Source organism: Stegodyphus dumicola, chromosome 8 (assembly GCF_044657685.1).
Source record: "Stegodyphus dumicola isolate Sdum_Otavi_A_Nest chromosome 8, ASM4465768v1".
Classification (NCBI taxonomy): Eukaryota; Metazoa; Arthropoda; class Arachnida; order Araneae; family Eresidae; genus Stegodyphus; species Stegodyphus dumicola.
Window position 1 is genome coordinate 111,259,679 of NC_140775.1, and position 14,878 is coordinate 111,274,556.

A 14,878-nucleotide genomic window follows, 5' to 3' on the forward strand; every position below is an offset into this window, starting at 1 on the left:
TGATAACATCCCATACGCTGTCGGTGGGACGTAGATAGGATGTCCTAAGGATATACTGGGATGTGACATTAAGCGCTCAGGAGGATGAGTTTAGGAGGAAATTGGGATATTAGGGGATGTCCTGAGGATGTAGTAAGTAGGACTTTAAATCCTAATAACATCCCATATGCTGTCGATGGGACATAGATAGGATGTTTTTAGGATATAATGGGATGTGCTTAGGAGGTTTGTGGGATGTCCTGAGGATGTAGTAAGTAGGAGTTCATATCCTAATAACATCCCGCACGCTGTCGATGGGACTTGGTTAGGATGTCCTGAGGATATCCCGGGATGTGACATTAAGCACTCGGGAGGAGGTGTTTAGGAGGTTCGCGGGATATTCCGGGATGTCCTCAGGATGTGCGCATATCCCGCGAGCAACATCCTTGGGATATTATTACTGAAAAATATGTGAGCACATGCAAATGACATAACGAGGAAAACTGACCTTCTTTATGTATTGCATCAACTGAATGCCTATGTCTTGGAAGAGACAAGAACTGTCTTCAGCATGACAGCTTTTAAATGAATGATGAAATATAGATAAAAAAATGGAGAAAATAGAATAAACTTATACAGAACTTCTGCCATTAACATGAGTTTTTCATGCACAGTGTGAACAGTTTCTAACTTTTGCATAATAATTGCTGGCATTCGTCTGTTGATGATTTTTTTTCAGCTTCTATTTCTAATGAAAATCCTACTAAATAATTTATTTATAAGCTTTTGGTATATTTCTGTTAAATTAGTTTAATTGCATAAGCATGGAACGATTATTATTTTTATTTATATATTAACAGAACAGCTATGAATAAATGTACTCAGTGGCATCTGCTGTATCATAATAAATATTCTCAACCATGATGGTCTTAAAACAGCTAAGAAACTTTGACAAAAAGAAGCTACATCTTTGGACTGATATGATTTTCAGGATGATTTAAAAATCTCATGATACTCTGAAATAACTTTATTCATTCTCTAATGCTAAATATGTTGTAATCTGGTTTTTATAGTCATTAAAATCTATTTTATTATATTGTGCTTTTTTTTCATTATAATTACTGTTACTGCAATATCCTCGGATCAAGTCTTGAGCTATTTCAGTTTTCCTCTCTCTCTCTCTTTCTCCCCCCTTTTTTTTTCTTAAGAGAAATTCTTTTATATTAAAGAATTAAAAATAAATAAAAATTATTATTTTCACCTATTTGAAAAAAATTAATTTTTCAAATCTGGAAATTGATTCTGCAAGTGAATCATGTCAGAATTATCATATCAGAAAATAAGAAATACATTGAAAGATTTTAAGATGAAATTTTAAAATACATTTACAGCCAATATTTCTGATGATGTTTTTGATTTAGATTGTGGAATAAAGTAATATTAGACTTGATCGGTAATTGTTATAATACTGTAATTTTATGATTTTGCTAAAATATACTAATTTTATGAAAAATGCAGCTGTATGTGATTTATTTGCTTTGGCTCAGAACTGTGAAAGATATATTGCTGAAGGGTTAAATGAGATTTTATATGCCTACCAATTTTCAGATTCTGTGTTTATCAGGGTAACAGTGTTTTTGTTGCAAGAATTTCTTTTCATGATCAGTAGGTTTAATTTTTTATATATAAATAATAAGGAAGTTGCTTGAAAATTATATAACAGAAATACACTATGTATGGCCTTTTTGCACAAGCCAAGGTTAATGTTATATGAGAAACACGTTTTGTATATTTTTTTACTTCTATTTCCCCTCTTCTTACTAAAGGTTTTTTTGTTTTATTATATACGAGTATATTAGAATCTTGGGAATTTATGAGAGGAAATTTGGAATTTTGAAAAGTAACTTAATTACTAAATTCAGGAATTCCTTGAGAAATCAAGAGGTTAAAAAAACATAATTGCTAACCATGTTGTGCATATAACCATTCTGGTTTTGGTTCTTTATGACAGAACATAATATGAAATTTCTTATGTACTTTGCAAACATGTGAAAAAATTTAAATGGAGACATTATGAAAGAACTCTATACCAATGATTCCACTGTATTATTTAATAAGTTTGGTCATAAAAATTAAATAATGGCACAAACTAGACATGTGCAACTCTCATATTCCACCTATACTAGGCACTTTAAAGGTACTGAAAACACATTTCTGATTATATCATTGAAGAGTTGTATGTATTTTAGCCTTTACTTTGATTCTAGCATGGCATTTCAGTACATCTCAGTTTTCCATTTTTATTAGAATGCTATAGTGAACAAAATTTAATTTATGAAAAAAATTTAATTTCTTTAAAAGAATCAAATCAGAGGCAAAGATTATTTGAATATTGTTAATGCCTGAGATTTCCATAGAATTCTGTTTCTAGAAATAAATGAAATGCCTTTAGTGTTTTGCATCTCTTTGCTGACATAGAAAAATGGTATTAATTTTTAGGACACTTTTTTTTTTTTTTTTTTTCTTCTTTCTGTCTACATTCAAGTTTCCCATTGCACATTTTACTGCATTGTGTATAATAGGACATTGCTGTTAGCTTTAGCAACACCTTCATTTAATTTAAGGAAGTATAAAATAAACACTTTATTCATCCCAAAATTAAAATTTATATTATCTGCACTAAAACTAAAAATTCTCCATTCTAACTGCAAATTATTTATAGCATTTTTATGCATTGGAACATTCCCTCTGCACTTCCATCTGGATTCTCTAAAAAGTCAATTATATAATTTAGTGTTCCAAATTCCATATTAAAATGTCCTTCAGCTGCTGAGAGGTAAGAACACTGAACACTGGTAGTTAAACGACAGCTTGCATCGATATTTTTGTTGCCCACTGCAATCTCAGTTGCTTTTAAATTCTGCTGTCTAGTGCCCTCCAAATGCCAAAAATTTTTCCATCTTGTGAAACCACACCATTTTCATATACTATGGCACCGATCCTGAATTTGATTCGGAAAGAATGTGCTGGCTGCTTTGCCAAATTCTTGGTTTTTCCCATGTGTAACTTGGATACAAACCAGTTTCCCAGCAAGTCCTCCAAGAAGGCATCCCTTCTCTCAGGTAGATAGTCCTTGAGTGTCTTGCCTATAATCAACTAAATTAAGTCATATTAAAGCACTGAACACTCACTGGGTATATTTTCTTTCTTTTTTTATTTAAAGCATCAGTTTGAAGATAAAAATATAAAGATGGATCATAATTTTTTAGTTCATTTTAAACTGTTCCTAATGCCTTTTTACCAAGCATATTTCTAACAACTGCTTCAAATTATGTCCAGCGGCAATACTTTTTTGCAGCTACTTTGGAATCTTGGTAAATTTTTAATTTAATTTCAAATTGCAATCGAGGAATGATTGATGGAAGATTGTTTAACTGCATGGTGTATTTGAGTTATTTCTGAAGCAGTTATTCTGTCTTCTTTAGAATTTGCATTTTAAATAAACTTATTAAATATCTAGATGATAATGCACCACTTTTATTTTTATGACAATCTGGTTGTGTATGCTGTCTTACTGCTAAAACACTCATATAGTCAGTCTTAAAAGCACTTTAACAAATAACACTCATATATCCAATTACTTACTACTAACCATTCATAATCATTTTTCCAATTTTTGTTGTAAGAGCATAATTGCATGGTCTTTTTATTTTGTCAGTTCCATAATTTCTTTATGAGTATAACAGCTGTTAATAACAGGAGATATGATGATAAATAAAAAGATGTGTAACAAAAAAGTACATAAATTAAAAGAGTGAAATATTAGCCAGGCACATTAAGCACTGTAGAACAAATGCAAATGAAGCACATCGTATGTGGAGGAGAATGAGAAGGAAAACAGTGTTAAGCAGTATTGTCTAATGCAGTGTGCATTCGTACAAGGTAGAATCAGTTTCCAATTTAGACAAACAGAGTGTTTTCTGATATTCAATGATCATGATGTCAGGTGGCAGAGAAAATGAAATTAACAAAAAATATGGCATTTCATTTGTTTATTATGCTAGGAAAACTACATCACCAAGTGGAGTATATTGCCAATAAGAGAGCTGGCTCCGAAGAGGGAGCAGAAATTTGTCACCTCCTTGTGCCATCTGTTCAAATTATAGTGCCAAAATTCATCATTCAGTCACAACAGATTTTTAATTTCAAATTAAAGGACATTTGAGACTTTTTATAAACTCAAAACAAGTACAGGAAAGCAGTTTACAGAACTGCCCTTTCCAGCAGTTCTTCTTACGACCCATGTAACATAGCAAATATTAGCATGTGGCCTAAAATTTAATAATAATAATAATTGAATATGGAGGCACTACTCTTGCATGCAAGTTATGTGTAAAAAAAAAAAAAATTATAGGATACCCTTTGTGATAGCATACACTAAATGTGTGTATATCAAATGTTACTAGAGCAGTGATGTTATCATTTTCAGTGTCTTTCAGGTATCATATCCGATTGGCAGAAAATCTGCTTTCTAATCAACATATTATTATAAACAACAGTTCTTTTTACTAATTTTATATTGTATTAAAAGTTAATTTAGGTTATGTTAGGTTATTTTTAATTACGGCAAAGCCTCGAGGGCCATCTGCCTAAGGGGAGGGCTGCCTTCGTGGAGGACTTTCTAAGTAAAAGTTAATTTAATTTTTATATGTAAAAACCAGAAGCTGTTGAAAGAGAAAATGAATATTAAAAAATGAGACATTTTCTTTGGTCTCAGTGTTACATTGTATGCTTTCTTTTTAGTCCAAAGGGGCTTTATCCCTGAAGGACTATTGTTTCTGTTTCGCAATTTTGCGTTTGTTCACTATAAATGTCAGTTTCACTTTTCAAACTGTTGCCGCCAAATGTTAGAGTCGTGCATTATATTTGAGGAAATTAAATAATGAAAAAATCTGCATAAATGTATGTATATTTCTCGCATCGTGATAAAACAACGGTACATAGTCATCGAATTTTGAATGATGTAATCCTACTGTGAATATGGGCATATGGAAGCCCAAATTTGGAATTTGTTTTATTATCGATTTCATGTTTTATAAAATTTTAACGAATTTTTGATTAAGAAACTCAAGGATTTCAAAGCGAGCAGTGGCAACGTTGCACAGAAAAAATATTTTTATCTCCAGCGTGCAAGACTCTGTATTGGAAATTCTAATGGTATGCTCAATTTAAAACTATTTTGCAATATTGCTCTTGAACTGAATTTTATCTTTTAAGTGTGAAGAACTTGATATTTAATAAATAAAGGTAACAGACAAAATGTTAAAAAAGCGCCTTTGGACGTAATTTAAAATCGGAAATCTTTCAGATTTTTATTTTTTTATTTGTTTATTTATTCTTTATTTTGAATCTTATTTTAGTTTTTATGTTTGTTTCAGTATATATTATGATTATATGCTTTATTTTACTTTTTCATTATTTTAACACTTTTTATTTGAGAAAGTAAGTCTTAAAATGGATTAGGGATATCATAGGCATCCATGTTTACATCAGCTCTTAGCAAATTGGAGATTACATCTTGCTGCTGCAAAAGACTAAATAAGTACATTTTATTGTTGTAAGCATCGTTCTGAAATTGTTTAGTTACATTTTCTGTACTACTGCTTTTCTAATATTTTTTTGAATAATTAATAAAATGAAAAACATCTTTTGTTAATGTTTTATTATTTTATATAAACAAATAAGTATCTGCTTTATGTAAGCAAATAAATATACTGGATTTCATATAATATCTACTACAATACAAAGTCCAAGATCCAAAATCATCAGGATTTCAGAAATTTCTGGATTTTAGATCATCTGTTTAAATCTAGTAATCCATGTAGGCAATATCTGAGCCTTGCCAGCTGGCTAACTAAGCTTCCACTTCATACTAGAGCATTAGAATTCTGAGGAAGAACATGCAGGGGGGGAGGGTCCAAGGATCTCGCAACCATTCTTCCTCTACCACCAACCTTCCTGGAAGATTTTGGCTCGCTGTGTATACTGAGTGCCTCCTTGTTACACAGACACTGTACGCTTATACGTTTGAATCCATGCCTTCTCTGGGATTTGAACCTGGGCCCTTTGGTACTGCAGTTAACATCACTAATCACTATCCTCTCTGGGCCACTTAGTATAATGACATGTAGGCTTGATACAGTTGGGGCTTATTGTTTAGGTCAGATAGAAAAATATAAATTCACACCACCACATACACACAAGGCCAATACAAGGCCACACACACTTGGTGTAAGAATTCAGGGATGGGAAAAATCATAGAATTTACAGGAGCACCCAGCACCAAAAATTAGGGATTTTTTATTATTAGTATTTTTAGAGTTTAGGAGAGGCCCACAGTAGTATTAGGCAGCAAAATTTTTAGAATTTAGGTTTGGCAAAATGCATCCTGGTCACCAAAACTGCTCAAAGGTTTGAAAGTGTGATCCTGGTCAACATCAACATAATGTTGATCAATGCATTGTTATTAACAGTGGTGTGACTCCGCCAACAGGTGTTTGAATCTGATATATCTCAGTTAGTTTGGAGAAAAATTGCATTTATAATATACATTCTTTTCTTTACTTGTTTTCTTTTATTATATTCTCCATTTCTAAACTTCATATTTGGGGGGAGAGTTTTTTAAAATTATTTTGAGTTATTTATTAGGCTGGCGATCTGGATATTAGATGTTTGGACTTTGTACTGTATATGTTTTTACGTCCTTTTTAAAAAAATTATATAGATATTTAAGGCATCAAAATTTTTAGAATTTAGGCCTGGCAAAAAATGGTCTTGCCTCACAAAACGATTCAAGGTCTGAAAGTATAGGCCTGGCCAACGTTGATCAGTGCACTGTTATTAGCCACAATATGACTCCCTAGCCAACAAGTGTTTGAATGTGACATATCTCAGTTAGTCTAGAGAAAAATTGCATTTACGACATACCTGTTTTCTTTTGTTATTATATTCTTCACTCCTAAACTTTGTGTCTGGAGGGGAGAGTTTTTTAAAAATTTTTTGTGTTATTTTTTATTGATTTACTTATTTGGCTGGCGATCTGGGTATTAGATGTTTTGACTTCATACTGTATGTGTTTTTATGTCTTTTTTAAGAAATTATATGGGGATTTGTCATTTCATACTCAGTTCAGGTGAATTCGTAAATGAAGTACTTAGAGTATCCAGAAAGTATATGTTTATTTGGCAGTTGAAAAAGTTGCTTAAAAATCCTCTTTTTCACATTTTTCATATTGGTGTTTTTTCACATGGCTTTATTTTGAAGCTTCTTATTCAGATGATGTTAGCTTTCCTGATTACAAAATACTATAGTTTTCTACTTAAAGCCTGCTGAGGTGCTATAACAACCCTCATATTTACTTGTCATAATATAAGATTAGAATTGCCATATTTTTACATTTTTTTCAATTAAAGTGGTACAAAAATTATAAATATGTCATAATAGGAGATACTTTCAAATGAGAATACAGTTTTTTTTATTTACAGTATTTTTTAATACAGACGATTTTTGGTTTTATATGTAGTGTTTGTTACATATTTATATATCTATTGTTTGATTATAGCAAAGCATTTGACGGCTATTTCCCTGAGGGTAAGGATGCCTCGTGAAGAACTTTCTAAGAAAAACTGACTCGTATGTACATTACACATGGGGAAAACCACGAAAATGCCAATACAGCCATTACGTTCATCGGAATTGGAACCCTGGGTCGACCTACCAGTGTTCAAAGACTTTACCACTCAGCCGCTGGTAACCCCCCCCTACACACACACATACACATTCACACATAACATTCAATCATGTTTACATGTCGTTTATAAAGTATAATCGAGTGCAATTTGGAATGATGGAATGAAAAGATCGATTTGTTAATTCATTCCTAGTTTCAAATCGGATGAATGGGCTCGTTAAAAAAAAATGCCACGTTAAAATACGGTCACTGAACTAAAGTTAGCTATGAAAATTTTAACGAAGGTTTCGTATTTTATCATATGAAAAGAAAGTATCGGAATCTAGTTAAATGTTTTACTTCTTAGAAAAATAAAAAATATAAATATTTGTAAAAAAAAAAAAGAAAATATCTTTAAAAAAAAACCATTTAAAGTTACAAAATATTGCAGAAATTAAACAAAATAGCGAATAAACTTATTCGTCACAATCTCGCTAAATGTAAAATAGATTGTACAGTTATAAAGCTCTCCTTGTCACAGAAATATACTGTTCATCAGTATAACGGTTATTCAGACTAAAGTGCGAAGTTCAATGAGTAGCATGTATTTTCATTTGAATGAATAGCCAAAAAAAAGGGGCACTTGAAAATAAGTTGCAAAGTTAACAAATGGATTGAACGAGCCCTCCTACAGCCTACCACTATGTGTAAGGATTTTCATGGATTTCCTTAAGGTATATAAATATGAGCCCATTTTCCTTAGAAAATTCTCCATGAAATCATGCCTAGCCAACCCTTGTATGCTTTGCCATAGTCAATTACATAAGCACACAAAATCAAAACTAGGATACTTTCCGTAAATTACTGCTCTTCAACTGGAATTGAATCGGGATATTTGTTTTTAGGGCAGTGCTTTTCAGCCTCATGACTTACATATATGTAATGGTCGGAGGGGAAGGGAAATTCCTAGACAAAAATAATGTAATAATGAAATGTTAATAAACAAATAAATACAGTCAAAAGTCTTTAATCCGGACTCGTCGGGACTTCAGCGATTCCGGATTATCGATTTTTCCGGATTATAGATCATCAGTTTAAATCTGGTAAGATGGCATGCAGAAATTATAAAATTAAAAATATGAAACCGTAATTTATAAAATAATGAGCAATTATGATCTAAAGGGTATCAAAATTTACCAAAAAAGAAGCCTAATATTTATTTGTTTACTTTATTAAACATTTCTTTCAACGCGCGGATGCGTAAAGCATACCTTACGCATAGCCGAAATTAGAAAATTGCAACCAGAAAACTATTTGATTTGTATTCGTGATATTTATAATGACGAGGAATTTGATTTAAATCATATCAAAGACGGAGTACATCGAAATTAAATACTACATTTAGTAAGGAATTATAAGCCGACTAAAATAAAAACATCTGCCCTGAAGATAACGATAGTGTTGACAGATCAACTTCCAGTTCATTGCGCGCCGCGACGTGCCCCCCGCGCAGAGCAGCGTGAAATTGATAAACAGATTTCGGAACGGTTAGATAAACAAAGGATATGCTTTTATCCATTTTTTGTAGCAATTCGTTTTTTGTTTGATGGACATCGAAACATACTTTCGTTTTCTAGATCCTTTGGGAGCTCCAGCATCGGAAATTCTATTTGACATAATCGAAAGTTCAAGCTTACTTTTAGAAAATTGCTCTTACAGTCTGCAAAAAATAATAAGCCGGATTCAATTCGAAGATTAAGGAACAACGCAATTATCAACATTAACTGAAATAGATAATTAGATAATTTTAGTTTATACCGTCCGTTATACATTAAACGCGCACGCGAAAACGTATTCTGCACTTGCGCACACGCATGTGCGCAGTAGTCAAGGTCTTACGCGCACGCGTAAAACGCCTGTGCGCATGTGCCAACGCGGCGCATGCGCAGAAAGTTTTTAGCTTTGAGGTCCGGATTATAGATCATTCCGGATTACGGGTGTCCGAATTAACGACTTTTGACTGTATAATCATTAAATTCATTTGATAATTATAATTTAATTTGCAGTTAAAAAGGAGATGTATGTTATTTATAATCCCCAAAGGTGCATACTAATATTATTAAACTGTTTAATAAATATATAAGAGAGCGCTTCAGAACTTTTCGCATCCTATATAATTTATCTCCATTCTAGTACCATGTACATCCTTGTACACATTACGGACTTACAGTGAAGAATAGAGGAAAACTCTGTAGCTCCATTCAGGTTTTTATTCCTCATATACTGATACTGAAGGAGAACTAAAAACACTTTTCTTTTACAATATATTATACAATATAGCTCTCCTTATGATCCCTAATGCATCTGTTTATTTTCCCCTTCGCAATTAACGTCAAAGTCCCCTTCCTGACCGCATTTGGAATGCCACCACTCAAATACTACACACGTTGGAATTTCTATCAAGATTTTAATAATTTGTATTCTCATTCCACGTGATTAGTTCATATTCATGTTTAGTATTATTATCGTTATGCTTATATTATGAGCGTATGTATGAATGTTTATAATAATATAGTTGCAGTAACTGCTGATAAACTTCCAAAAATGGGTGTGTTTTAACACAGATTAGCTTTCTAAGGAAGAATATTCAGAATGGCTTTAAAAAAGGGAAAGTAATCAAATAGTCCCTTTTTTTTTTTTTTTTTTTTTTTTTTTTTTTTTATCTCAATACTTTATAAATTACGGATGTTGGGAGCTTCCCCCCTTTCTCTGCAAAATCTCGAATATTGCAACTGTTACAGTTCGCTGCAAAACAAGCAACGGACTTTTTTTGTCACTTTCCAATCTGGATTAAATAGGTCTAAAAGTTCTGCACTCTACCAAAACAAGCGAAGAATGATTCTATTCCGGAAATTTAACTCAGTCTGTTCAAAATTAGAACGATAAACACCCCAGATTGGTAAGTCTCTTTCTTTTCCTTATAGTTCTTTATTCTCCGAATATCGGCAGCTGTTGATTCTGATTATGTAATATCACATAGGGAAGAATTACAGTGCACGTATTGTGCAATAATGTTAGCGATATTTTGCAGAGATAATTAATTTTGATGTCCAGTCTCAGATTTGTTTATGAACACTTAAGAGTTTTACTGTGCTTGCTAAGCAGAATTTTTTTCAGTTCCATTGGTCTATTTTTATATTATGCACATATCGAAATGTCAAAAGCATTTATGTAGCTGAAAAATCTAAAGAATGGCTACATTCTACCCCCCCCCCTTGGCTCCTCTTTTTTCCAGTTACGCTCGACTATCTGGAATATTCAGCAATTTCCGAGTATGCGGGCTAGTTAAGCTTTTACTGTTAAAGGATGACTGCATGAAGCAATTTTCCGTCTTCTGATTTCAGAAACGTTCCTCTTTTTTACTTAAATTACTTTGCTTGCAATATCTGTTAAGGAAAAACTGTTATACAGTCAAAAGTCGTTAATCCGGACTCGTCGGGACTTCAGCGATTCTGGATTATAGATCATCAGTTTAAATCTCGTAAAATGGCATGCAGAAATTCTAAAATTAAAAATATGAAACCGTAATTTATGAAATAAAGAATAATTATGATCTAAAGGGTATCAAAATTTACAAAAAAAAAGCTTAATATTTATTTGTTTACTGTATTAAACATTTCTTTCAATGTAAGTTGTTTAAGTTGCTTCGTTTTATGTGATAATACGCTTTCTTTAATTCTATAAACTGACATAATTTCTTGTTCAGTTACAAAGTTCCGCTGTTCAAGTCCCGTAATTGCTGTGCCAAGAATACCGACTAACTTGTCAATCGAAATTTTCTCGTTTTCACTAACCTCTCTGTCACCTTCTTCATATCTTTATTCATTTTTTGCAGCAATTCAACTTTTTGTTTGATGGACATCGAAACATACTTTCGTTTTGTAGATCCTTTGGGAGCTTCAGCATCGGAAATTCTATTTGACATAATTGAATGTTCAAGTTTACTTTTATAAAATTGCTCTTACAGTCTGAAAAAAGTAATAAGCCGGATCCAGTTTGAAGATTAAGGAACAACGCAATCATCAACATTAAATGAAATAGATAATTAGATAATTTTAGCTTATACCGTCCGTTATACATTAAACGCACATGCGAAAACGTATTCTGCACTTGCGCACACGCATATGCGCAGTTGTAAAGGTCTTACATGCACGCGTAAACGCCTATGCGCGCGTGTCAACGCGGCGCATGCGCAGAAAGTTTTTAGCTTTGAAGTCCGGATTATAGATCATTCTGGATTATGGGTGTCCTAATTAAGGACTTTTGACTGTACAATGAAAATTTAGAAAATGTTCAGAATTTTGACTTAAGTTAAATTATTTAAATATTAATATGAGTCGAAAAATAAATTGTATTTATTATTGGTTGCCAAGCGAATTCAATAAATATAGTTTATTATTATTTATTTTCTCTATTTTGAACTGAAATTTCATCATTAAATCTTGTAATATAGTTTAGTCCTGCATTTTTTTTTTTTTTTTTTTTCCCGTTATTGTAAACTAGTTCTGTATATTGAACTATTTTTTAAAAAAACAGCAATTGTTTTCCATGGTTGAGGTGATGCTCATTGTCTCTTAATAAATACTGCATTTTTCATATTTTAAATTACAAGTCTAATTTCTCTTTTAAGGTTATATAGTTGTGTATAATGTAGTTAGACAGGTGCTTATTTTTTTTCTTAAAATGTGCTTCAAAAGTGCTTATGCTTTTTAAACTAAAATGTGGCTATGAACCCTGAAATAGTATTGTGTCATTAAACCCTTACATGTGCAATCATCTTTAACATATAAGGAACCAATGGGAAAAGAAGTAAAAGTGAGATTAACATATAAGTGAGAGATCCTCATAATTTCGTAATTATTGCATTCGTATGCATAGTAATTGTAGCTTTTATTCATTTGATTATTATATCAAGATGTAATGGAAAAAATAATGAACATTTTGCTTGCACTGATTAAATGTACAATGTGCCGGAAAAAAGGGGGGACTTTTCTATATCTCCCATTCTACTGGGCCAATTGACGAGATTCAAATTGTGATTTTCATGTCTCGAAAGCGTGACTTAAGATATACATTAGATTTATATATAGCATTATTCTAATATTCAATCTGCTAGTCCATTCTTCTTTATAAATATTAAAGTCTGTATCAACTTAATTTGTTAAAATTATTTATTCATTATTTGAATGAAAGAAACTTTTTTTTTAATAGTAATACATTGTTGGAATATAACTTTATCTCACTACAAAGCTAGTACATAAGTAATTTCCAATATTGAAACCTAGCATTCTTCTTTTTCTTTTCTTTTTTCCCCCTTCTTTTTAATGGTTGTAATAAGAGCACTTTGCTTTAAATCTTTCCTGTATATACTTTCACTGATTATATAGTCCTTAAAATCTAATGGTTAGAGTCAGTACAGTTTGCTGAGAATAATTTGGCATGTCCCTGCTAATGAGGGAAGATTACACAGATGTGCTCAGCTATGAATCAATAAGCAATAATACTTTTATATTTGTTTTTGCCATCATTTTATCAAATTCATTCGGAATGCTTGTAAAAATTCCATATGCCATTCATACCTTTTTTTGATATTTTCTTATGAGAATTCTAATTTCTTCTCATTTTTGAAGCAGTGTGATTTTGTGAACTTAAAATTTCTAGAGGTGAAAGTTTCTTGTTACTATCCGTGTTCATCATAGAAATACAGTCTGTCTTTCTTTATTGTCTTCACCATTGTGATAAATATCTCCCTTGAAATTCTTTGTTTTACTTGGCAAAGAAATATGTAATTTTAAGTATGAAAAATCAGATCACTTTAGCTGTGTATGAATAAACAGATTATTTAACATTTTTTTAAATCCTTTAGTATTTGCATGAGTATTTTCTTCATACTGTTAATATTTAATATTCCTGTATGGAGTGTAAAATTATCATTTTAACTTTTATTAAGAAAAAAATATTTCCTCACTGAGAAATATATTTAATATGTTTTTATGCATTTTCAGATTCCTATTGTTCCAGTTGTTTTTTCACCATACACTAATTTCTACAATATTAATAAAAAAATATTTGACAGAGGTAAGTTTATTTATTTCTCAAATTACAGATGTTATTTTTTTAAATGCATATGTATTTTATGTGTTTTTCATTTAAGCTAAGCTAATAGTATATTGCACTTAATGAAATTATTTCTCAAATAACAGAAAAATGACAATTATAACTTAAATTATTATTTTCCTTTCCCTTTTCACCCATTTATTACCATTTTATAAATTTTCTTTCTAAAGATCATCTCCCCTCCCCTTTTTAGTAATGTTTTCCGTAAGGATTTAATAGCTTTCAGTGCTTGTGAAACTGTAATGGTAATGTTGCATGAGGTTAAAGGACAGTTGTTGTGACACTACAGAGGAGATCCCATGTTCTTTCTACATGTTATCATTATAAACAGTACCTTATTATAACTTATTTAAATTCAGACACAGAAAAAAATTACTCTAAACCTGTGCAGATAATGAAAAGTATGTCGTATGCCTAAGATAAAGCTTCAGGCATGTATATAACAATAAGATAATCCTTTTGATATGTTATTTTTAAAGCATTAAAAAGGTTTAGTTACACTGTTCACATTATTTGATCACATGTGATGTGCTGAACACTGAAAATAAAAAATTTTGCATTGATGACGAAATGGCACACCCTTTATATAAGGGGATAAGGGGGCAGCTTTTCCTAATGCCTTTTTACCAAGCACATTTCTAACAACTGCTTCAAATTATGTCCAGCTGCAATACTTTTTTGCAGCTACTTTGGAATCTTGGTAAATTTTTAATTTAATTTCAAATTGCAATCGAGGAATGATTGATGGAAGATTGTTTAACTGCATGGTGTATTTGAGTTATTTCTGAAGCAGTTATTCTGTCTTCTTTAGAATTTGCATTTTAAATAAACTTATTAAATATCTAGATGATAATGCACCACTTTTATTTTTATGACAATCTGGTTGTGTATGCTGTCTTACTGCTAAAACACTCATATAGTCAGTCTTAAAAGCACTTTAACAAATAACACTCATATATCCAATTACTTACTACTAACCATTCATAATCATTT

At 31.5% G+C, this 14,878-nt stretch overlaps 1 protein-coding gene across 8 annotated transcripts in view; it reads left to right on the forward strand.

Moving 5' to 3' along the window:
* LOC118185322 (1-acyl-sn-glycerol-3-phosphate acyltransferase alpha-like) overlaps window positions 1–14,878 on the forward strand; it is a 117,557-nt gene that overhangs the window by 82,176 nt on the left and 20,503 nt on the right. For all 8 annotated transcript variants that reach the window (XR_015042697.1, XM_085822278.1, XM_085822276.1 and 5 more), the window contains one exon: window positions 13,774–13,846. Coding sequence is in view for 7 of the 8 variants with exons in the window: in XM_085822278.1 (XP_085678404.1) it covers window positions 13,774–13,846 (73 nt within the window). In the remaining variant the exon portion in view is untranslated. The remainder of the gene's footprint in view (window positions 1–13,773; window positions 13,847–14,878) is intronic.